Below are 25650 nucleotides of genomic sequence, written 5' to 3' on the forward strand. Positions count from 1 at the left end.
AAAAATTTACAAAAAATGACCAAAATTGACAAAAAATTGACAAAAAAGTAAGAAAAATTTGATGAAAAATGGACAAAAAATTGACAAAAAATGACAAAAAAATGGACAAAAAATTGACAAAAAATTACAAAAAATTGACGAAAAATCGACAAAAAATCGACAAAAAATTGACAAAAAAATTGCAAAAAATTACAAAAATTGACAAAAAAGTGACAAAAAATTGATGAAAAATTGTGAATGATTTGACAAAAAAGTGACAAAAAATTTACAAAAAATGACAAAAAAGTGACAAAAAAGTGAGAAAAAATTGACGAAAAATTGTGAATGATTTGACAAAAAAGTGACAAAAAATTTACAAAAAATGACCAAAATTGACAAAAAATTGACAAAAAATGACAAAAAATGACAAAAAAATGGACAAAAAATGGACAAAAAATTACAAAAAATTGACGAAAAATCGACAAAAAATTGACACAAAATTGACAAAAAAATTACAAAAAATTACAAAAATTGACAAAAAAGTGACAACAAATTGATGAAAAATTGACGAAAAATTGTGAATGATTTGACAAAAAAGTGACAAAAAATTTACAAAAAATGACAAAAAATTGACAAAAAACCGACAAAAAATGGACCAAAAATGACAAAAAACTGACAAAAATGCAAAGAATTTGACGAAAAAGTGACAAAAAAGTCACGAAAATGTGACAAAATGAGACGACCGCCCAACAAAAAAAGTGATGAAAAAAAATCCGACCCATTTACAGCTCACTGCCCTCACATAAAAAAGCCACTGAGAACGTTAGCGGGACGGCTCATGCTAACGTGTGCAGAAATGCTCACAAAGTCTTTCGTCCTCCTTTGGCAGCCATTTTGTTTACGTGGGGGAAATAGAGGCTGACGGTGTTGCGCTAATCGCTCGGAGCAGCTCACGTTACAAATCTATGGAGCAACTGTAGAGCTCATCAAACAGAGACTATAGTGCTTTACGAGGCTCGAGTTAGCAACAATATCCGTGTGTCGTCAACAGAACAAGCCACGCTGCTCCCCTTCGGTCTCAGGCCTCGCTCTGACATCAGCGTCCTTCTCCCTCCTCTGCACATGCTCCACCTCCATCTGGAAACTACATCTGCACAAGGCCGTGGGAACCCAGGGTGCTGAGGGCGCTGCAGGAAACCCTGGTGGATAGTTTGTGAACTAAAGGCAATATTAACCACTTAACTCCCACCTCAAGCGAGCACGTTTTCTCCAGCTTTAGCCCAATCCAAAAGCTTCTGGGAAAAAGGTGTAAAAATAGAGACAGAACTGAGACGAAAACAAGGATGAAAATGTGAAAAAAGTGAGAAAACATTGACAAAAAATGACAAAAATGGAGAAAAATTTGACAAAAAAGTGAGAAAAAATTGACAAAAAATTGACAAAAAGTGAGAAAAATTGCGAATAATTCGAGGAAAAAGTGACAAAAAATTTCCAAAAAATGACAAAAATATGACAAAAAATTGAAAAAAAATTGAAAAAAAATTGCTAATAATTTCACGAAAAATTGACAAAAATGGACAAAGATTTGACCAAAAAGTGAGAAAAAATTGACAAAAAATGACAAAAAATTTACAAAAAAAGTGACAAAAAATTTACAAAAAATGATAAAAATTTACAAAAATTAGACGAAAAAGTGACAAAAAAATTGAAAAAAAATTGCTAATAATTTGACGAAAAATGGACAAAAAATGGACAAAAATGGACAAAAATTTGACCAAAAAGTGAGAAAAAATTTACAAAAAAGTGACAAAAAAAGTGACCAAAAATTGACAAAAAATGACAAAAAATTTACAAAAAAATGGACGAAAAATTTACACAAAAATGGACGAAAAATTGCTAATAATATGATGAAAAATTGACAAAAAATTGACAACAAATTGACAAAAAATTGACAAAAAATTGACAAAAAATTGACAAAAAATTGACAAAAAATTGACAAAAAAAACGAGAATAATTTGACAAAAAAATGCGAAGAATTTGACGAAAATGTGACAAAAATGAGTCGACTGCCCGACAAAAAAAGTGATGAAAGAAAAATCTGCCGTGAGGAAAAAGATCAGTTTAGTTTTGTAGGTCTTTCAAATGAGGTGTTACACTGGCCTACAGGATTTGGGTAAAGCTGAACTGGAGAAAATGCTCTCGGTTCAGGCGGGAGTTAAGAGGTTAATACATAGGATTTATGCACAGAAACAGTATTTCGGGGGTACATTTTGTCCCTCAGCGCCCCCTAACTAAAACACCTTCCCACGGCTCTGTATCTGCAAAACACATTTCCATCCCTTCCCCTCCATTTTTAATCCGAACAAGGTCATTCTTTTTTGCTTCTTTTTGCTTTCCATCCAACACCATGAAGCCGTCTCGCAGATGTTCAAATTGTTAGACACATTTAAGTCAATCGTGGTGAATATTTCATCTTTCTCTTGTCTGTTTTTGTCTAGGTTTTGTTATCGTAGCAGCTGTAGTGCTCACAGTGGGATCAGTTAAAGTACAGTTTGTTATTTCTTTATAGACATTGATTTGAGGTAACCCTGGTCCGGTTTAGTCCTGGTTTAGTCCTGGTTTAGTCCTGGTTCAGTCCTGGTTTAGTCCTGGTTTAGCGCTGGTTTAGTCTTGGTTTAGTCCCGGTTTAGTCCTGGTTTAGTCCTGGTTCAGTCCCGGTTTAGTCCTGGTTTAGTCCCGGTTTAGCCCTGGTTTAGTGCTGGTTTCTTCAGTACCTTGTCTGTGAGGCAGTGCACCTCTCCCTCCAGAGCCCTCTGCTCCTCCCTGGCCTGCTCCAGCTCGTCCTCTCTGCTCCTCAGCTGCTCCTGGAGACCCAGCAGCTGCTGCAAACACACACAAACACAGCACAGGTTTAGACAAAACAGAGAAGGTCTATGTCGGTCTGTTGATGGAGGACGTTGGAAAGAAAGTGAACTTGTCATGCATCAATGTGGTTTAAACATCTGCTTTGGGGCAAACAGTCTGTGTGTGTGGGAAACAAACATCCCGGGCCAGATCGTGTGCCGGGCGCAAGACAGCACAAGCTTTAAGCACTATGGTGATCTTCCAGAGGGAGTCGCTTATTAAAGAGAGAGGACTGAGGCGTGGTTTACAAGCAGCACTGAGAGCGGTCTGACGGCAGCCTCACATGCATCTCCTCGTTTACATGGGGCTGGACCAACCAAAGTCCAAGCTGTGCTACCTGTAACTAATGCTAACACCACAGCAAAATGGGTTGGATTTTGTCACCTACAAAGGGCCAGTCTTCTTCTTTCTTTAGCATTAATAGTAATTAATGCAAGTAATGTTCATTGTGCCAATTTGCACTTTAGCATTAAAGGGACTATACAGAGTTTAAACATGTTAAAATTAAGTATTTTCCTCCCCCTACATGTTCCAACAATGTCCTAAGGTGTAGTGCCCAGACCTGTTCACCACGACTGCCTCTAAAATCCTGGGCTGTCACTCAAAAAGGTGTTAATTCAGGTCCGAAGTGCCGTCATGCATGAGCTTTATATAGAAGCTCCAGTTACACGTATGACCTGAGGTGGCAGTAGGGAACATAAAATGGCATCTAGCCCCTCTAATATTCATTTTATTCTGTATTCTATAAAGAAGCTATTAACTCTCAGCGATTAGTGCTACATAACAAAAGGCTTCTGCTGATTTTGCAGATGGGAGAGGGGTGTGTGAGAGGAAACACTGCCACAAGTATCGTTCCTCGTGCTTCCTCAGCCCCCCCTGAGTGAGGTCCCCCCCCCCCCCCCCCTCCATCACCGAAAACAACTGTGTCTTTGTCCCTCTTCCTGCACAGCTATGAAAGAACAGTTCACTCTATAAACTTTTTCATACTTGGCAGTAAACTTTGTTACCAAGTATTTTAAAGCAGTACTAAGAACTAACTTCCCCGAGAGGCCATAAGCGCAACTGCAGGTGTCGTAGCAAGTTACGATTTCTTAACTGATTAATTGTCCGTGAGAGTAAATCCTACGCTGACAGAAACGACAAAGGGACAGAGGGTTACTGTTCATCCAATTACACAATGGAGATAATTTTTTTCACTCAAACTTGGCTGTAAATACTGTTTAACCTCTTAACTCCCGCCTGAACCGAGAGCATTTTCTCCAGTTCAGCTTTACCCAAATCCTGTAGGCCAGTGTAACACCTCATTTGAAAGACCTACAAAACTCATCTAAATGGATCTTTTTCCTCACATTTTTTTGGGGTATTCAGCTCATTTTTGTAATTTTTTTCTTCCTTTTTCTTCACTTTTTTTTTCACTTTTTGTCAAATTTTTTGGTCTTTTTTTTGTGTAATTTTTCCGTCAATTTTTTGTCCATTTTTTGTCATTTTTATCATTTTTTAATCACATTTATGTCATTTCTTCGTCAACTTTTCGTCACTTTTTTGTCACATTTCCATCATTGTTTTCGTCTCAGTTCTGTCGCTATTTTCACACCTTTTTTCCCAGAAGCTTTTGGATTGGGGTAAAGCCAAACTGGAGAAAATGTGCTCGGTTCAGGCGGGAGTTTAGGGGTAAAAGTGACGCTAGCCGCAGTTAGCTTTGCCCGTTAGCCTTTTAGCTTCTTCTCCGTGATTCCATTAGTGTGTATTGGTGACTCCGGTCCGGTGGCAGTCGAGTTGCAAACACGGTTTTCTGTCCAGAGACACCAGGGGGCGCTGAAAGACCCTCCAATCGTCCCATAAACACTTGCATCACCCCCACAGGGACTAGGAAAGGATTTATTAAGATAAACACGTTACTTATACTGCTTTAATCGCCAACTGTGTAAGTTTTAAGTCATGCATATAATATAACATAACAATGCACACTGAGATAACATTGTATTCTGAATGTAGATGTTTTTCCTGCTCTGAACTGAAGGTGTGAAGGCTGTCGGAGCAGATGAGTGAGTGACAGTCACAGCGGGGAGTCGGGAAGCTGAACGGCAGAAAAACAACCACCAGGGAACAGAAAAGAACTCTCTTTTTTACCTGCACCTTTTCCTCAACTCAATCATCTCTGTCTGTTCATCCCATTGTGTGTCTTGTTGTGATTTTTGTGCCCTGATGTTTCCACCGTGGCCTCGGTTTAGTCCAGCTTTCTAACAGAAAGACGAGGGAGAGGAAGGCGAGTGTGGGAGAGAGGAAGGTTGCGGCTGGTGGCTCGTTCTGTTGCTGCTGTCACTTCTAATCTACACAGACACGAGTCAAATCAGGCTCAGCTCTGCGGCGGCCGACAGAGGGATTATGAGAAAGACTCGCTGTTATTTATTATTTAAAAAGGAAGTGTAAGATGCATTAAACAGGTTAAACTAAGGGCAAGCAACTTCAGACTCAGGGCCCTAAATACACAGTACACCTGAGAGATCGGAAAAGGCTATGTGTTCAAGAATTTGAAGAATGCTGAAAATACCCCCCAATTAAATTAAATACTGTACTCTGCCTCATCTATAATGATGGTTTGTCGTCACCTCCGCTCAGACAGTTCATTCACACCGGATCAACAGAACTCAGGAGAACCAGAGCAGCAGCGAGGGGCGACTGCCTCATCCCTCTGAGGAAAAGCCTCTTTGGTCAAACCACCTTTTCTGTCCAAGCTGCCCATGAATGGAACCTCACCCCCACAACAATTACAAATATTAATGCGGAGAGAATACACTTTTCTACAGTGACGTGACGTCACTGTAGAAAATGCCTACTGGCCTGACATTTTATGACTGTTCAAAAGGCTGGATAAATGTCTGCTTTTGCCACATACTAAAGGACAAACACATTTATCCCAATAACAGAAAATTAAAAAATCAAGGATAGCTCCTTTAAGATAGCGTTGTCCTGGGGAGGTGACGCCTGTGGAGAAGTGGAGCTCCACTCACGTGCACCTCCATCGGCTGTGTTCACATCCTTGTCGTATGAACTCAGAAAGCAATATTGATGAACACGCTGTTAATAAACACCCTCAGAGGGACGATCAGAGGATGTGGGGAAAAATATTATTTCATGTGTCTGTCAAAAACTAGAAACAACCTTCATTGTATTCATGTCCAATCAGGCTGGAATCTACAGAGCTGCAAAAGGGTGCTTTACAACCTTTTTTGAAATGTTTGCTCCTTCAGTTTTAGTGGCACCACAACATATTTATAATGGTGAGAATCCTAGTGGCTCCCTTTTGAAAGTAATGCAGTTTGTTCTGGAGCCGCTGCTGTTTCCAATGACACAATATCAGGGATGATGGAAACTGGAAGGTTAGGTGGAACCCTAATGACTAGTTTACCTGCTGCAGGTGGTGCATGCTCTGCTGCAGCTGCTGGATCTGCACCTCCGCGTTGTTCAGCCCCTGGTTGGAGATGAGTCCGTGGTTCAGGACGTGGTTGAGTCCCTGGGTGAGTCCGTGCTCCTCCTCGGGGCCTCGGGGGCGGCTCTCTCTCCTCAGAAGGTCCACCTCGTTCCTGTAGGCGTCCAGCTGCCACCGGAGCGAGTCGTTCTCCTCGCGCAGAGACGCCTGGCTCTGCACGCCTGGACATTCACAACACACGAGAACAGGATTCAGACGTTTGTGGAGACTGAGGAGAGTTCTGGATTCACGGGGACGGACACAGGAATCACAAGAACGACCAGAAACCGAGTCAAACCGGAGAACCTGGAGGAAACCTACAAACAACGGCAATAAAAACTATTCTGATTCTGATTAATCGTAGTTAGAAACTTCCCCAAAAGTGTTCAGCCACTGACGAACTACCGTAAATTCTCTAATACTGTCCTGTATTCCCTTAGCGGCCGGGTCTCCGACAGGGGCCGGGTCTGACAGAGGCCGGGTCTCCGACAGGGGCCGGGTCTCCGACAGAGGCCGGGTCTCCGACAGAGGCCGGGTCTCCGACAGAGGCCGGGTCTAACAGAGGCCGGGTCTCCGACAGGGGCCGGGTCTAACAGGGGCCGGGTCTAACAGGGGCCGGGTCTCCGACAGGGGCCGGGTCTCCGACAGAGGCCGGGTCTAACAGAGGCCGGGTCTCCGACAGAGGCCGGGTCTAACAGGGGCCGGGTCTAACAGGGGCCGGGTCTCCGACAGGGGCCGGGTCTCCGACAGAGGCCGGGTCTAACAGAGGCCGGGTCTCCGACAGAGGCCGGGTCTCCGACAGAGGCCGGGTCTAACAGGGGCCGGGTCTAACAGGGGCCGGGTCTCCGACAGGGGCCGGGTCTCCGACAGAGGCCGGGTCTAACAGAGGCCGGGTCTCCGACAGAGGCCGGGTCTCCGACAGAGGCCGGGTCTAACAGAGGCCGGGTTCTTTGACACAGATTTAGCCACTTTTCAAACCTCCTGTGACCATATTTGGAAACAGGGCAAATGTTTATGACCCTCCAGGGTTTTAATAAAGTCTCCATCGCGTCTTCAAAGCACGTCCAGCTGCTCCGTGTGCAGGTCAGTCCCACGCCTCAAAATAACTCCTCCCATCAGCGCGAGCGTCTCGTCTTCTCTCGGGTCAGTCTCATGATCGATCACAAACACAAACGCTCCGTCTAAACTCGCCTTTTACACAAGATAACAACAAATAATCCAGAAACAGAAACCTGCAGTGACACTGATGTCAAAGCTCCGCTAACAGCAACGAAACACTTCCTGTTGTCCCGACAAAATAAGAGGGTTTGAAATGTTCATTAATAAATGAACCTAATATTTTAGGTGCAAATGGACACAAATGTAATTTTTCTTCGTTTTCCTGGTCGTCCGTTTTGCTCAAATAGAAATAAAGGCCTGTCTCTAATTGTGGCCTGGTTCCAATAAAGGCCTGGTCCTGATGCCCTGGAGTAAATAAAGGCCCCGGACCATATTAGAGCATTTACGGTATGCCTTTTTTCAGGCGGAAGTGTCGATCCACATGTTTTCTTTGGCAGAAGCAGCAGAGACAGAGTCAGTTTTTCCTTTTTGCGCCCGAGGTCTAAACACATGATCCACTCAGCGATAGAAACAGCTCCTCTCGGTCTCGCTCCTGCAGGGCGACCGCGCTCCGCTTTGCTCAGACTGGATGTGTGTGGGACGCAGTGGGTCGAGGGTTTTATTCCCTCACCGTTTTGCTCGATGCGGATCCTTTTGCACGTGAGCTCCTCTGCGTCTGCGTCCTCGTCCGACATCTCCATCTCCTCCTCTCGCCGGATGCCCATGAGCTCCTCACTGTGGGCGTTTCTCAGCTCCTGCCACACAAACATCAGCATTACAGGGCCTTGAGCTACACATGTTGTCCTTTTGAGTCCTTTTTCTATGTTTGAAGAGAGTACAGGGACTTATCTATGATTGCATTTCACAAAAAAGCTATAGTGTGACATCAAGATGATCAGCCAGAATGAAAACTACAAGGTCTATGACTTTGTAAGCGGGTAAGTGCAGACTCCCTCCCTCTCTCTCTGTAAAAGGATTCCCTCTGTGACCTTCAAAACTCTATTAGGCCATTGCTATTCTGAGGCATTAGCCACTTCTACAGGAATCATCTCCCTTTTGAAAGAGGCACATGCAGCTTTAACTCGCACTGAGCCGGATGTGGACCAGACTGGAGCAAAGAACACGGCTACACTAGGAAAACAAGCGTAAAACATTGAGAATCTCGGTCGAGGTTTTGTATCCAGACACATTGTCTATCAGCACAATAACACACGTGAGAACAAACAGAGCAGTGGAACCCTGTTTTTCATCATCATTGTAATGTATTAACAGCCTCTGTTTTTCCAGTGAAGCAGATGACCTCACACTGACGGAGCTCCACTGCACAAAGTGGATTCTAAGCAAGTAAAAAATGTCTCACTTTAAGAAATACGTTCTTATTTTTTCCCTAAAAAAGTAATAATGTTTTACCGAGCAGTTTTCTTATTTTAGGAAATAAAATCGAGCCATTTCTTGTTCAGATAAATTTGCTAAAAACATGCTCATTTTTCCTGTAACAAGAAAGAAAAACTTTTTGAATCTTCTTCAGTTTTAGACAAAGAATATTTTTTCTTATTTTAAGACAAACTAAGATCAACAACTCTTAATGTAAGAACTGCTTCTCACAGAGAGATAAAACATTCCATTCTTTAAAGGAATAGGCCACTGTTTTTACATACTGAGATATGTTCTTACCTCACTTTAGCCGAGTTAATATATCCCCGTCTGGTCTTTGTCCGTGCGCTCACACATACGCAGCCTCTCCCACATGTCACATAGCTCCGAAAAAGCTCACGATAGAAGCTACCAAGCTCAATATAGTCCCCCTTTTTATTTGCTTATAAAATCGACACGTTACATTTCTGTGTAAATATACTTCGCATGAAAACACTTGACGTAACTTTATTTAAATAGGGAACACGTGGAAGAGCTTGGTAGCTTCTATCGTGAGCTTTTTTGGAGCTATGTGACATGTGGGAGAGGCTGCGTATGTGTGAGCGCACGGACAAAGACCAGACGGGGATATATTAACTCGACTAAAGTGAGGTAAGAACATATCTCAGTATGTAAAAACGCTGGCCTATTCCTTTAAAGTGGGCGGCTCGGTGGCACAGCGGTTAGAGCCTCAGCTTCACAGCTCGAAGGTCCCGGGTTCGATTCCCACCAGGACGGGGCCTTTCTGTGTGGCGCATGTTCTCCCCGTGTCTACCACTAAAAACATGTACAATAGGTGAATCTTCCAGCAGGTGATTCTGACCATCAGCCTGGCTCCACATCATGGAGGCGGGTCTCCGGGCGCGGCAATACTTTCCTTAAATATTAGTATTTATTAAGAACATTTTGCTTAAATCAAACAACATTTAAGTCAAATATCCACAATGTTTCACTAAATAAGAATGTTTTCCTAAATTATTCCATTTCCTGAGGACATTTTTCTTAATTCTAGTTATTTATTTGCTTCAGTGTTTCTTTCTTGTTTTATAAGAAAAATATTCTAGAAATACGAATTCTTAGCAAGAAAAAAATGCTAACCGATTGGCAGAATTTTTTCCTTAAAACAAGAAAAAACGTCTTATTTTAAGATTTTCTTCCTTGTTTTTAGTCGGGTGCTTTTTGCAGTGTAGCACCACTAAACTCTTCAATTATAAGAACTGCATGAATTTAGGAAAAAAAAATCTCCAGAAATCAGCAACACTCTGGATAACGAGGAAATGAGGCCCTATGTCAAACATCCTGAACTATCCCTTTAAGAAGATTACCAATCATCTGCATCTGGTTTGAAGTCTTTTCGCTATAGCCGTGGTAAATATGACCGATACCTGTCAGTACTTTAGAGGCAGCGCATGTCCTCCCTGTCCCGCCCTTGTACACCCGTGTCTCTTGTGTCCTGCAGTGACATTATTCCTTCACAGTCACATCTCTGCGCTCTCCTCCTCCTCTGCTGCTTCATCTCACATTTCTGACAGGGTTTGGAAGCACGCGCCGTATTCCCCAGTTTGTTGCTGGATACGACGCCGCGTTAATTATTAAACCCGAACCCTGGAAATCACAGTTTCCATGGCAGCGGTTTCCAGGAAGTGCCCCGCGCTCGGCGAAAGGAGGATCACAGACGGCTGTCCCGGTGTGGGGTTTGAGCAAAAACAACAGCTCCAAATGCTAAAGAGATGTCGGTCAAATCCAGCAGCAGAGGCAGGAGGAGAAGCAGAAGATCTTTATTTATATAGTGCCTTTCACAGAGGCAGGAGGAGAAGCACAGGGAGGAGAAGCAGAAGATCTTTATTTATATAGTGCCTTTCACAGAGGCAGGAGGAGAAGCACAGGGAGGAGAAGCAGAAGATCTTTATTTATATAGCGCCTTTCACAGAGGCAGGAGGAGAAGCACAGGGAGGAGAAGCTGCCTCGCTCATAGTCACTCCAGCAACTTCAGATCATTTCCTATTTAATCACATGTGCGTAAACTCTCTATTGTCCTAGAATGTTCCATTATGGAAGAGGATTTCAAAGTCGTCAACCGGACTAGGTGGTGTGAGTAGGGCACCTCTTCTTCTTGCTCATCTGATCACACTTGGTTTGGATTTAGATTTATTTTTTACTCTAAACCAGCAGTTTCACAGTTTCGAGGATAATGGCACACAGTTGTAATACACTGTAATACACATTAACCTCTTAACTCCCACCTGAACATGTTTTCTCCAAATTCTCCACATTCAAAACAGAGGCAAAAAATGACAAGAAAATGAGGATGAAAACGCAACAAAAAAAGCTAAACAGTGAACAAAAAAAGTGACAAAAATGACAAAAACTCAACAAAAAAAGACTGAAATCCAGCAGAAAAAATGACAAAAATCCAGCAAAAAAAGACAAAAATCCAGCAGAAAAAATGACAAAAATCCAGCAAAAAAATGACTAAAATCCAACAAAAAAAGACTAAAATCCAACAAAAAAAAAAGACTAAAATCCAACAAAAAAAGACTAAAATCCAACAGAAAAAAAGACTAAAATCCAACAAAAAATGACAAAAATCCAGCAAAAAAATTACAAAAATCCAGCAAAAAAGTGACTAAAATCCAACAAAAAATGACTAAAATCCATCAAAAAAAGACTAAAATCCAGCAAAAAAAGACTAAAATCCAACAAAAAAAGACTAAAATCCAGCAAAAAATGACTAAAATCCAGCAAAAAAAGACTAAAATCCAACAAAAAAAAGACTAAAATCCAACAAAAAATGACCAAAATCCAACAAAAAATGACTAAAATCCAGCAAAAAAAGACTCAAATCCAGCAAAAAAATTATTAAAATCCAGCAGAAAAAAGACTCAAATCCAGCAAAAAAATTATTAAAATCCAGCAGAAAAAAATTCCCAAAATCCATCAAAAAAGTGACAGAAGAGCAAAAAAGTGACAAAAACACATAAGGGAAATAAAAAGTGACGACAATGGCTAGAGGAGAGAATAGATTTGGTTTTGGTGGGCAGTAAGAGGTTAACATTATGTAGTTTCAGCATTCATTAACAGCGTAAATGGCATTTCAGTACGGTACGTAAATTGGCAACACAGTTTCACATTGACATTTTTTAATCCCATTCCATAAATGCAATGGGATTTTGGTCTCTTTATAAAGACTCTCACTGTATTATTATTCCTGTCATGTCCATTCTTTCTGTATTTAATCTGAACCCATTTTAGAGTCAACGACCGTGTTTTCCGGATTATAAATCGCTAATATATAATTTTGCCGCTAGAGGGCACTGCAGGCTAATCGAGCAGCAGAAAGAACGTTTGGAGTGAGCGAGAAGCGGAGGTTACTCTTAGAAAACAAAATGGCCACAGTTAGAGGAGTGAGTTCACAAATGAGAGCTTGAAAAACGTGCTGCCGGGAGAGGCTTGTCAGAGGTGCAGTTCCGCCTCCAGGATTTCAATGGATTTAGTGATTTGGAGTGAGATGGAGAGTCTATGTTCTTTATGCTTTAGTTTTCTGAACTGTTTATGTGACGTCAACATGCACAGTGTGGCTACGCTAGTTCCTCTGAGCTGAAGTTGTGGGCGCTAGCACTTCCTGTTCATATTCATTTCCATTAAGATTAGCTTAGACCAGTTCGAATCATCGTATTTCCTAGAGATTCTGTGGTGGATGGTGAGTTCCTGGTAGACGATCACTTTCTGCAGGTAAACGAGTCGCTGCGCAGTGTAAATATTTCCGTAGAAGAGACGTCTATGTTTATAAGGATCAGTGAGTTTGTCTTGAAGCTAAAGGCTAACATTCATTTCATGCATTATAACATTTTAAACAGTATCTCAAATATAAACTAATCTGCATATAAACCACCTTGTCCTGCTTGAATTTTTTTTTATCGGTATTTATTTTTATTACATTTTTTCATAGCATGTTAGCCTTTAGCTTCAAGACAAACTCTGAACTCGTTACATCAAGATTTGAACACACAGTAAATGATCATCTACCGGGAACTCACTGCCCACCACATAATCTTTAGAAAATATGATTATTATTCCAACAGGTCTGAGCTAATCTCTATAGGAAAAGAAACCATCTTTTGGTCAGTTGAGCTTTTCAGTGAGGGCGGCTCACACCTGGAACATCAGGAACATCCCAACACTGAGAACCTTCACTAGATCAGGAAAACTTTGGCTCCTGGACAATCAAACCTGCAGTCACAGTGTGAACATGGAGGCTGTTTACCAATAGTGTTTGAAATCTCTTATTTGTCTGTGTCGTTTTGTTTATAATGTCTTTTTACGAACCGTTTTATCTCGTCTGTTGTTCATGTCTGTTGTGCTTGTTGTTCTGAAAAATTAGCCATTGTGGCAACTCTGGCATATTTACATGTGGACTTTGAGGACTCATGTTAATTAATATGCACTGTCCCATCTTAAATAAATAAATAAATACATAAAACAGGAAGTACCGGCGCTCACAACTTCAGGTCAGAGGAACTAGCATAGCCGTACCAACAACAAGCCAATTCAGTCCGGTGTTTGTGTTTTTTTTCTTAAACAAACATACTCTATTATAAATGTACATAGAGCTGTGCCTTTGAGTCAAGTAAAACATCAACGCATTAAGAGCAGCCGACACCGCGCCGCAGTCGTGTTATGAATAATAAAACATGAGTAAATAAAAAGTGACAGAAATGTGCAGTAGCAGCTTCAGGGGCGACCAGGGCCGGACTGGGAATGAAAGAGGGCCCTGGACTCTGACCAGCCCGGCCCAAATTAGAGTTTGGTTTTTCATAGATTCATATCGTTGCTTTTCTGTCACGTTTTTGATGCTTTTTCACAGCTTTTTTGTGTGTTTTCGTCACTTTTTGTGTTTTTTGTGTGTATTTGTTGTGTATTCGTCGCTGTCTTGTGTTTTTGTTATGTTATTATGGCTGTTTTGTTGGTTTTTCATTGCTTTGTTGTGTTTTTGTCATTTTTTTTTTTTTTCTTCACCCTTTTTTTTTTTTTTTTGCTTTGTCGTCACATTTTTGTTGTGTTTTTGTGGATTTTTTGTTGTTTTTTCATGGCTTTTTAGCGTTGCTTTTTTGTCACGTTTTTGATGCTTTTTCATAGCTTTTTTTGTGTTTTTGTGACATTTTTCGTCACTTTTGGGGTTTTTTGTGTGTATTTGTTGTGTATTCGTTGCTGTCTTGTGTTTTGTTTTGTTATTATGGCTGTTTTGTTGGTTTTTCATTGCTTTGTTGTGTTTTCGTCTCTTTTTTGTCACATTTTGTCGGTTTTTCACTTTTTGTGTTTTTTTTGTTGCTTTGTCGTCACATTTTTTTGTGGATTTTTTGTCTTTTTTGTCAATTTTTTTGTCTTTTTTTGTCTTTTTCTTGTAATTTTTTGTAATTTTTTTTGTCTTTTTTTGTCATTTTTTGTCATTTTTTGTTATTTTTTTTGTCATTTTTTTGTTGCTTTTTCACAGCTTTTTTGTGTGTTTTCGTCACTTTTTGTGTTTTTTTTGTGTGTATTTGTTGTGTATTCGTCGCTGTCTTGTGTTTTTGTTTTGTTATAATGGCTGTTTTGTTGGTTTTTCACTGCTTTTCTTCATTGCTTTGTTGTGTTTTTGTCATTTTTCTTTCTTTTTTCTTCACTCTTTGTGTTTTTTTTGTTGCTTTGTCGTCACATTTTTGTTGTGTTTTTGTGGATTTTTTGTCGGTTTTTCATAGCTTTTTTGTGTGTTTTCGTGACATTTTTCGTCACTTTTTGTGTTTTTTTGTGTGTATTTGTTGTGTATTCGTCGCTGTCTTGTGTTTTTGTTATGTTATTATGGCTTTTTGTTGGTTTTTCATTGCTTTGTTGTGTTTCGTCTCTTTTTTGTCACGTTTTATTGGTTTTTCACTTTTTGTGTTTTTTTTTGTTGCTTTGTCGTCACATTTTTGTTGTGTTTTTGTGGATATTTTGGTTTTTCATAGCTTTATATCGTTGCTTTTTTGTCACGTTTTTTGATGCTTTTCCGGCACATTTTCGTTCCGTTTTCATCCTCGTCGCTGTTTTGATGCTTCTCTTTTAAGCTTTTAGATTTAGGTAAAGCCCTTCTGTGCTCTTCCAGAATGAACACATGGCCAGTCCGCCCCCTGGTGGCGACAGTAAAGAACACGTGCAGACCTCACCTCACACTGTTTCCTCCAGATGTCGATGTTCTTGCGTTGAGCTTTGGTGAAATGGTCCCAGGCCTTTTGTTTGGAGGCGGCAGTGAACACGCCATTGATCTGCTCGACTATGGGCCGTAAGAGGGAGGAGGAACAGGAGAGAGGGAGGGAGAGGAGAGGAGAAGAGGGGAGACAAAGCATGAGATTAATGTGGCTGAAGTTGAGATCAGTGTCCAGTCCAGTGTAGGATATCTACTAATATTACTAACAACATTACTTTAAGGGGAGACACTTCAGATGAATGGTTGATGATTTTTAGCTCGTTTTCTCTTAAACAGGGGGTGTTCTGCTTTTGTCAGTCCCATAGCTCCAGTCTATATCTCACTACAATGATGACAAACCTTCTGTTGGTCTGTAAATGCAGTAAATTAGAATAACTGCCTTGTATAAAATGTCTCTCTCAAAATGGCTGTAGTGAATGTCTTGAAATAGGCCTCTGTCTCTTTAAGAACCTCTGAGCCTTTAGACACGCCCCCTCCACACGCTGTCTGTGGCATCAGTGGGGAGGGGGTTCTGCTGAGGAGCAGTGGTTGGTTACTCGGCTGGTGATGAAAGCTCGGAGGCGTCTCCAGGAGGTGGGGGCGTTCCTAGGAGGACTCAGGCAAACCTATCCCTAAAATGGCCGCCATCAGCCAAAAATTCAAAAAATGACAAAAAATGACAAAAAATGACAAAAAATGACAAAAAATGACAAAAATCCAACAAAAATTCAACAAAAAAATGACAAAAATTCTACAAAAATTCTACAAAAATTCAACAAAAATTCAACAAAAATTCAACAAAAATGTGACAAAAATTCAACAAAAATGTGACAAAAATTCAACAAAAATGTGACAAAAACCTATCCCTAAAATGGCCGCCATCAGAGTTTTTACAGATGACTCAGAAATACGTGAATGTGCCAAGGCAACACTTCAGCCATGTTTTTAATGAGGGAGTGACAGAATAACATGATGGAAAGCTTGAAAAAGTCAATTTTGAATAATACCCCCCTTTTAACAGCTTCATGTCGGAGAAAAAAATCAAACCAAGAGATTAGACTTGTTCATTCACAGATACTGACATAGCATGAAAGGTAAATAACGTCATTTTCTTTCTGGGAGACCCGACGATAGGACCAGGCTCTTCACACTCTTGTAACAATATCTCTGCTATAGTTGCCACTACAGACTCCAAACTTTACAGCCTTGCACTCAACGATATTTTGAAGTTTGTTTGTTTTTTTCCACTGGATTTATTTCATATCTATTTCCTAGCCTGATTTATTGAGCTTTGAACGGCAAAGATCCAAAATCTCCTTTGTCACTAATTTCAGCCAAATAAAAGCGTACATTTAAACTTGCCTATTTACATTATTTAGATTTTGTCCCTGAAAATAGAGTCGACTTTAGCCTCATTTTACAAAACAGAAACTGACAGAAAAGTTAAACTCTGTTTTATATCAGTAATTTAACCTCTTAACTCCCGCCTGAACTGAGAGGATCTTTTTCCTCACGTCATCAGATTTTTTTGTTGGGTATTCAACTCATTTTTGTAACTTTTTTGTCATTTTTTGGTCATTTTTTTGTCACATTTTTGTCATTTTTTTAATCACATTTTTATTATTTTTTAATCACATTTTTGTCATTTTTTTTAATCAAATTTTTGTCACATTTTTGTCATTTTTTTAATCAAATTTTTGTCACATTTTTGTCATTTTTTTATCAAATTTTTGTCACATTTTTGTCATTTTTTTGTCATATTTTTGTCATTTTTTAATCACATTTTTATTATTTTTTAATCAAATTTTTGTCATTTTTTTATCAATTTTTTGTCACATTTTTGTCATATTTTTATCAATTTTTTGTCATTTTTTTTTATCACATTTTTGTCATTTTTGTCATTTTTTGGTAATTTTTTTGTCAAATTTTTGTCATTTTTTCATCATTTTTTTGTCATTTTTTTGTCCATTTTTTGTCATTTTTTGTCACATTTCCATCATTGTTTTCGTCTCGGTTTTGTTGCTATTTGGGTAAAATGTGCTCGGTTCAGGTGGGAGTTAAGAGGTTAAAGTAAAAATTTCAAATTGATATCTGTAAATGTAATTATTTCCCCTACAGACACAGACGGCACCTCGTCATAGAAGGGGGCGTGGCTTCGCCGAGGGGGAAAATGTAATCTTCTGGGAAACACAGTTTTTCACACTTTTTGGCCGTTTTCTGGCGAGATATAAACTTATCTATGACACACAAATAAAGTCAAGTCTAAATCTGGCCCATATGGATGTTTTCTCACAGCAGATTGTTCAGTAGAGGCGAAAAAACGGCAGTCGTAGCTAGCCCGAGCATGTAGCATCAAGTTAGCATTCTCCGTTATTCATGTATTTATGGGCTGTTGAACCACTTTGCTCCATGTCTTTGTATCTTTATTTAGTAGAAACTATATTCATAATTCAGCATTTGTTAAAGTATTTTTTTTTAATAATTGGCTTGTTGCACGGTGTGGCTATGCTAGTTCCTCTGACCTGAAGGTGTGAGCGCCTGGACTTCCCGTCTGTTTTCTTTTCCTGGAATAATAATCATATTTTCTAAAGATTCTGTTGTGGGCGGTGAGTTCCCGGTAGACGATCATTTACTGTGTGTTCAAATCATGAAGTTCAGATCAGAGACGCCTGTGATCATGAAGGATTGATAGTTTGTCTTGAAGCTAAAGGCTAACATGCTATAAAAGAATATATATAAAGGCACTATTTCAAGTTGTGTAATGCGTTAACCCCTTAACTCCCACCTGAACCGAGCACGTTTTCTCGACGAAAACAATGATGGAAATGTGACAAAAATGTCACAAAAATGTCACAAGAAATTGACAAAAATGTGACAAAAAAATGACCAAAAAATTACAAAAATGTGACAAAAAAATGACCAAAAAATTACAAAAATGTGACAAAAAAATGACCAAAAAATTACAAAAATGTGACAAAAAATTGACGAAAAAATTACAAAAATGTGACAAAAAAATGACCAAAAAATTACAAAAATGTGACAAAAAAATGACGAAAAAATTACAAAAATGTGACAAAAAAAGGACCAAAAAATGACAAAAATGTGACAAAAAATTGACGAAAAAATTACAAAAATGTGACAAAAAAAGGACCAAAAAATTACAAAAATGTGACAAAAAATTGACGAAAAAATTACACAAATGTGACAAAATGTGATAAAAAATTGACTAAAAAAAAATAAAATAAAAAAAAGTGACCAAAAAATGACAAAAAAGTGACAAAAATTATGGGGAAAAAAATCTGACGACGTGAGGAAAAAGATCCTCTCGGTTCAGGCGGGAGTTAAGAGGTTAAATTAGCTTCAAGACAAACTCCCTGATCCTCACAAACATAAACGTCTCCTCTATGGAAATATTTCTACCAGGAACTCACAGGTCTGAGCTCATCTTAATGGAAATGAATACGAACAGGAAGTGCTGGCGCCCACAGCTTCAGCTCAGAGGAGCTAGCGTTTAGCCACATTGTGCAACAAGCCGATTGGAGAAAGTTTAGATTTTTCTCCACATTGTTTTCCCCCTTAACTGTTTTCAAACATGACCATATATGGGCGATTCCAGAGATGCCGTCTGTATCTTTATTCACCAAAGAACCAGATGTTCCTGCTCTGCTCTGTTCCTCACTGCTCTGCTCTCATCCATCCTCTCTCATGTTCCACCAGCCTGACCCCGCCGTGACTCCATCTCACGGCGAGATCATTTAAAAGATGGAGCCGGAGCCGGGGCTGATGGGAAGGCGTTGTCATGGAGACAAAGATCCCCGGCGACTAAACGGCGCGGGGAGAAAGTAGTAGACGTGTAAATAAAAGGGAGAGGGGCTTCGCGGCTGCTGCTTTAGAGCGGCTGCTGCACGAAGGACTGAACTGAACTGAACCCCTGAACTCCCACCTGAACGGAGCACATTTCCTCCAGTTTGGCTTTACCCGAATCAAAAAGCTGCTTGTGGAAAGAAGCATCAAAACAGCCACAAAAAATGAGAAGAAAACAAGGATGTAAACGCGACAAAAATGTGACAAAAATGTGACAAAAATTCAACAAAAAAGTAACAAAAATTCAACTAAAATGTGACAAAAACTCAACAAAAATGTGACAAAAATTCAACTAAAAAGTGACAAAAATTCAACTAAAAAGTGACAAAAATGTGACAAAAATTCAACTAAAAAGTGACAAAAATTCAACTAAAATGTGACAAAAACTCAACAAAAATGTGACAAAAATTCAACTAAAAAGTGACAAAAATTCAACAAAAATGTGACAAAAATGTGACAAAAATTCAACTAAAAAGTGACAAAAATTCAACTAAAAAGTGACAAAAAATTAACCAAAAAACGACAAAAATTCAACAAAAATGTGACAAAAATTCAACTAAAATGTGACAAAAATGTGACAAAAATTCAACAAAAATTCAACAAAAACTCAACTAAAAAGTGACAAAAATTCAACAAAAATGTGACAAAAATTCAACAAAAATGTGACAACAATTCAACTAAAAAGTGACAAAAAATTAACCAAAAAACGACAAAAATTCAACAAAAATGTGACAAAAATTCAACAAAAATTCAACAAAAACTCAACTAAAAAGTGACAAAAATTCAACAAAAATGTGAAAAAAATGACACAAATTCAACAAAAAAATTACAAAAACCTAAAAAAACATAGAAAAGGTGACACAACACAGCAACAACGCGAGGAAAAAGATCACTTTTGTGGGTCTTAGCTTTCAAATGAGGTGCTACACAGGCCTATATAACGGCCAGAGAGGACAGGAGGCGGGTGGTAGGAGGTTAATCCGTGGGTTTTGTGAAGCGGGTGGACAGTGAGGGATAATGGACCTGCTTAAATCTAAATGACCAGGTTCTTGTGCCTCTGGAAGCTTCTCTCTGAGCTCCAGCCACTCACACTGGTTGAGGATGGCGAGCAGGGCGTTCTTGAAGGCCTCCTTGGCTCGCTCCAGCTCCTCCTCGTGCTGGGCCTTGTCCATCATCAGCTGCCGCACGTGGCTGTTGGTCGACTGGATCATGGAGTAGAAGTGGTTGGCGTTTCGGCGGTTCACGTCGCCGCGGTCGATCCACGTGAACAGCACGGCCGTGGCGTCGCCGAATTTATGGTCGTCTGGAGAAAAGGAAAAGGAGAGAAGGTTTGAGAGGTTAGAGGTCAGAGGAAGAGTCGCTCTCGCCACAAGTGCAGCCAATTTTCGGGACTTGAGACTTACTTGACCAAAGCTGCAAAAAGACTTGACTTGGGACTTGCTGTTTGTGACTCGAGACTTAACTTGGACTTGAGGTCAATGACTCTCAATGACTCGCTGTGACTTTATAGTTTTTATTTATTTGAGTGAAACTGTCGAAAGATCAGTGTAGGAGCCATTTATGATTTGTTATTTTACCCCCTGCCTCTATATGGCACTGTGTCTCTTTTTCCCCCCTGGGCCTATATAAGGCGTGGCCTGATGTAACCAGGTGCTGTGGTTTCTGACGGTGGGGGGCAGCATTGCGCATCCCCGCGCGTAGCCTGCTGGAAGGAAGAAGAAGAAGAAGAACCGGGTGCTGTTAATTGGGGACAATTCTTCTTGACCAAAAAATGACAAAAATTCAACCAAAAATTGCAAAAATTCAACTAAAAATTACAAAAATTCAACCAAAAAATGTCAAAAATTCAACCAAAAAATGACAAAAATTCAACCAAAAAATGTGACAAAAATTCAACCAAAAATTTCAAAAACTCAACAAAAATTTCAAAAATTCAACCAAAAAAATTCAAAAACTCAACAAAAATTTCAAAAATTCAACCAAAAAAATTCAAAAATTCAACCAAAAAATTACAAAAATTCAACCAAAAAATTTCAAAAACTCAACAAAAATTTCAAAAATTCAACCAAAAAAATTCAAAAATTCAACCAAAAAATTACAAAAATTCAACCAAAAAAATGACAAAAATTCAACAAAAAATTACTAAAATTCAACCAAAAAATGTCAAAAATTCAACAAAAAATGTCAAAAATTCAACCAAAAAATGTGACAAAAATTCAACAAAAAATGTCAAAAATTCAACAAAAAATTACAAAAATTCAACAAAATAATTACAAAAATTCAACAAAAAATGTCAAAAATTCAACAAAAAATGTCAAAAATTCAACCAAAAAATGTGACAAAAATTCAACAAAAAATGTCAAAAATTCAACAAAAAATTACAAAAATTCAACAAAATAATTACAAAAATTCAACAAAAAATGTCAAAAATTCAACAAAAAATTACAAAAATTCAACAAAAAATGTCAAAAATTCAACCAAAAAATGTCAAAAATTCAACAAAAAATTACAAAAATTCAACAAAAAATTACAAAAATTCAACCAAAAAATGTCAAAAATTCAACAAAAAATTACAAAAATTCAACCAAAAAATGTCAAAAATTCAACAAAAAATGACAAAAATTCAACCAAAAAATGTCAAAAATTCAACAAAAAAATGTCAAAAATTCAACAAAAAATTACAAAAATTCAACCAAAAAATGACAAAAATTCAACCAAAAAATGTCAAAAATTCAACCAAAAAATGACAAAAATTCAACCAAAAAATGTCAAAAATTCAACAAAAAATTACAAAAAAAAGAAGAACCGGGTGCTGTTAATTGGGGACAATTCTTCTTGACCGTGTCACATGTGGATGTGGATATGGGAAAGCCAAATAAATCCGTTTATAGAAGTGGAACACGTGTCGGGAACCTTTCATTTCAGCAGCCACAGTGTGTCAGTACTGCCATTACAATCAGGATTCATTTCGTAAAAGGCTGGGGCAGGACAGGCCACTCACTCCCACCTCTGATAGCTACTAATGTCATGCTAAAACCACCTTTTTCAACAGTGGTGTGATGTTTTACAATATTAAATCTCCCATGACCTGCCTGTCTTAGTGAGGGCGGTCCTCTCTTCCAGTCCAGCTTTAATAATAATACATTATAATACTTTAAACTTGTACAGTGCTTTTTTGGACGCTCTACATGGGGAATAAGCTTTGGTCCAGGCCTGTGCTGTGTCCCAAAAGTGTTGTGTGCCAGTGGAAAAGAGCTCACCAGGGCAGACCAGGCACTGCCAGTGGAAACGTCCCTCCAGTGTGTGCTGGCTCTTCCCCACGGTCAGCCCTATGTTTCCCGGTAAATACAGTATGTTCCCCCACTTCTACTGACTAAGATCAGGCACCAGCCCACTGTCCTTAAAGGAACAGGCCACCGTTCTTCCATACTGGGATATGTTCTTACCTGAGCTTAGACGAGTTGATACGTACCTGTCAGATCTTTGTGTGTGCCCTCAGTCACGCAAAATGACTTAAGATGTTGTTAGCATTTGGCCTCTCCCAATGTATGGAAAAAACGGCGACCTGTTCCTTTAAGGTTAAAGTAGAGCAGGGTCAGGGTTAAGCTGTTTGATATACGGCATGTATGACGTTTCACTCTCATGACTTGTGATTGGTTGATGTACCAACTCACATACGGAAAAAAAAATGCACCCGCGGAACATAGAACCCGGGGGATCATAGGTACGCACCCCTCTTCCCCAGTGCCTCCTCCCAATGAAAAAAAAAACACTTTTTTGTTGATTTTTTTGTTGAATTTTTGTCGCTTTTTTGTTGAATTTTTGTTGAATTTTTGTTGAATTTTTTGTTGATTTTTTTGTTGAATTTTTGTAAAAAAATAAAATAAAAAAAATTGTCACATTTTTTTTGAATTTTTGTCACTTTTTTGTTGATTTTTTGTTGAATTTTAGTCATTTTGTTGTTGATTTTTTGTTGAATTTTTGTCATTTTTTTGTTGATTTTTTGTTGAATTTTTGTCACTTTTTGTTGAATTTGTGTAGAATTTTTTGGAATTTTTGGTAGAATTTGCGTTTTTGTCACATTTTTGTTGCGTTTACATCCTTGTTTTCTTCTCATTTTTGTGGCTGTTTTGGTGCTTGTTTCCCCAAGAATCTTTTTGATTAGGGTAAAGCCAAACTGGATGAAATGGGATCCGTTCAGGTGGGAGTTAAGAGGTTTAGGGGCCGGCCACCCTGTGAAGGAAACTCATTTGTTTATATCTGCGATCTTGTCCTTTTTGTCCTGACCCAGATCTCATGACTCAAAGACTTCCACAATGAAAAACACCACAAAATCATATTTCATTCAAACTTCTCCTCCGTGCACATTGTTCAACACTATTTCCCCTAAAAATAATGTGGTGACTTTAACGAATTTTTGTCATTTTTTTGTAGAATTTTTGTCATTTTTTTGTAGAATTTTTGTAATTTTTTTGTAGAATTTTTGTCATTTTTTAGTAGAATTTTTGTAATTTTTTTGTTGAATTTTTGCCACATTTTTGTTGAATTTTTGTCATTTTTTTGTAGAATTTTTGTCATTTTTTTGTTGAATTTTTATCACATTTTTGTTGAATTTTTGTCATTTTTTCGTTGAATTTTTGTCACATTTTTGTCACTTTTTTGTCGCGTTTACATCCTTGTTTTCTTCTCATTTTTGTAGCTGTTTTGGTGCTTTTTCCCCAAGAAGCTTTCTCATCTCAAAGGTTTTCCACAATGAAAAACACCACAAAATCATTTTTCATTCAAACTTCTCCTCCGTGCACATTGTTTAATAACGTGGTGACTTTAGCGCCTCAGCGCTCCTCAATGATCCTCTCACTAATGCCAGCATAAATAGTCAGATAAACCTGCTTTCTTTCCTCTAAATAACCTTCATAAAGCCATTCTCCGCCCGTGTGCGCCGTGGCCTATTGTGCTCGGCCTATTACAGTGTACGAGTAATCTAGCACAGCTGTGGATGGGCTTTTTATCATTCTGTCCTTTATATAGGCCTGTGGAGCACCTCATTTGAAAGCTAAGACCCACAAAACTCATCTTTTTCCTCGCGTTGTTGCTGTGTTGTGTCACCTTTTCTTATGTTTTTTTTTTTTCTTCAATTTTTGTTGAAATTTGGTTGAATTTTTGTCAAATTTTTGTTGAATTTTTGTCACTTTTTGGTTAAATTTTTGTCATTTTTTGTAATTTTTTTGTCCATTTTTCATCCATTTTTTATCAAATTTTGGTCGTTTTTTTTTTAATTTTTGTCACATTTTTGTCACATTTTTGTCACTTTTTTGGTGAATTTTTGTAGAATTTTTGTCACATTTTGGTTGAATTTTTGTAATTTTTTTTGTAATTTTTTTGTCCATTTTTCCTCCATTTTTTATCAAATTTTGGTCTTTTTTTTTTTTTAATTTTTGTCACTTTTTTGTCACATTTTTGTCACTTTTTGGTTGAATTTTTTGTCACATTTTTGTTGAATTTTTGTAATTTTTTTTTGTAATTTTTTGTCTTTTTTTTGGTCATTTTTTGTCATATTTTCGTAAATTTTTTTCACATTTTCATCAATTTTTCGTCACTTTTTGGTCAAAGTTTTCTCACTTTTTTCTCACATTTACATCATTGTTTTCGTCTCAGTTTTGTTGCTATTTCCTCACCTTTTTCCCAGAAGCTTTTGGATTGGGGTAAATCCAAACTGGAGAAAATGTGCTCGGTTCAGGCGGGAGTTAAGGGGTTAAACCACTATTTCCCCTGAAAATAACGTGGTGACTTTAGCGCCTCAGCGCTCCTCAATGATCCTCTCACTAATGCCAGCATAAAGAGTCAGATAAACCTGCTTTCTTTCCTCTAAATAACCTTCATAAAGCCATTCTCCGCCCGTGTGCGCCGTGGCCTATTGTGCTCGGCCTATTACAGTGTACGAGTAATCTAGCACAGCTGTGGATGGGCTTTTTATCAGGCCAACAATGCCCCCGAAACGCCGGTGTGGCGCCGTGTTGAGCCCTCTAAACGCTTTCTAATTCCGGCAAAACCGCAATTATTATTCAAATGACTGAGACGGCATTAGGCGCGTCGGGGACGGCGAGGGGAGATCAAGTGCACGGCGCCGGGTTTGGGATGGGAAAGTCGGAAATTAAATGAAAGAACGCAGAGGGGAAGGAGCAGGAGGAGCGTCCCGAGACCAGAGGAGAGGCACGGGTGTTGGTTTAGAGAGAGGGAGGGTGGAAGGTCCCAGAGACGAGGAGCAGTGGAGTTCAGAGGAGGGACAGGCTTGAATGTGGTTTAAAGATGTTGATTGTTCTGATTTTCAAACGCTCTTAAAGGGATATTTCAGGGTTTTTGACAGAGGGCCTCATTTCCTCGTTATCCAGAGTGTTGCTAATTTCTGCACTACAATAAGTAAATATCAAGCATTGGCTTAAATGACTTGAATGAAGGAAATGTTTCTTGTTTTTGTCGGTTTTCACTCATTCAGACACTTTTCCTGATCGGACCGAGTTTGCTTTGCTTGTTTGAGGACATTTCACACCAGTTCTAGGGTAAATCTCGCTTGAAATAAGAAAGTCAAATTGCCAATGAGATAAGACCAATTTTCTTACCCCATTGGCAAAGAAAATGACCTGAAAATAAGGACGAAATGTATCGAAACGAGTCAGAAACATCTCAGAACAAGTGAAATAATCCAGGACAAATGCCCAACAACTTC

General features: G+C 38.8%; 1 protein-coding gene across 1 annotated transcript in view; it reads right to left on the reverse strand.

Moving 5' to 3' along the window:
- Positions 1–25650, reverse strand: part of enox1 (ecto-NOX disulfide-thiol exchanger 1) — a 162036-nt gene that overhangs the window by 14938 nt on the left and 121448 nt on the right. Inside the window, 5 exon segments of the mRNA XM_079563424.1 lie at positions 2754–2861; positions 6293–6534; positions 8082–8205; positions 15043–15149; positions 20017–20229. Coding sequence (XP_079419550.1) covers positions 2754–2861; positions 6293–6534; positions 8082–8205; positions 15043–15149; positions 20017–20229 — 794 coding nt within the window.

The sequence above is a fragment of the Gobius niger genome (genome assembly GCF_951799975.1).
Source record: "Gobius niger genome assembly, chromosome: 9".
Taxonomy (NCBI): Eukaryota; Metazoa; Chordata; class Actinopteri; order Gobiiformes; family Gobiidae; genus Gobius; species Gobius niger.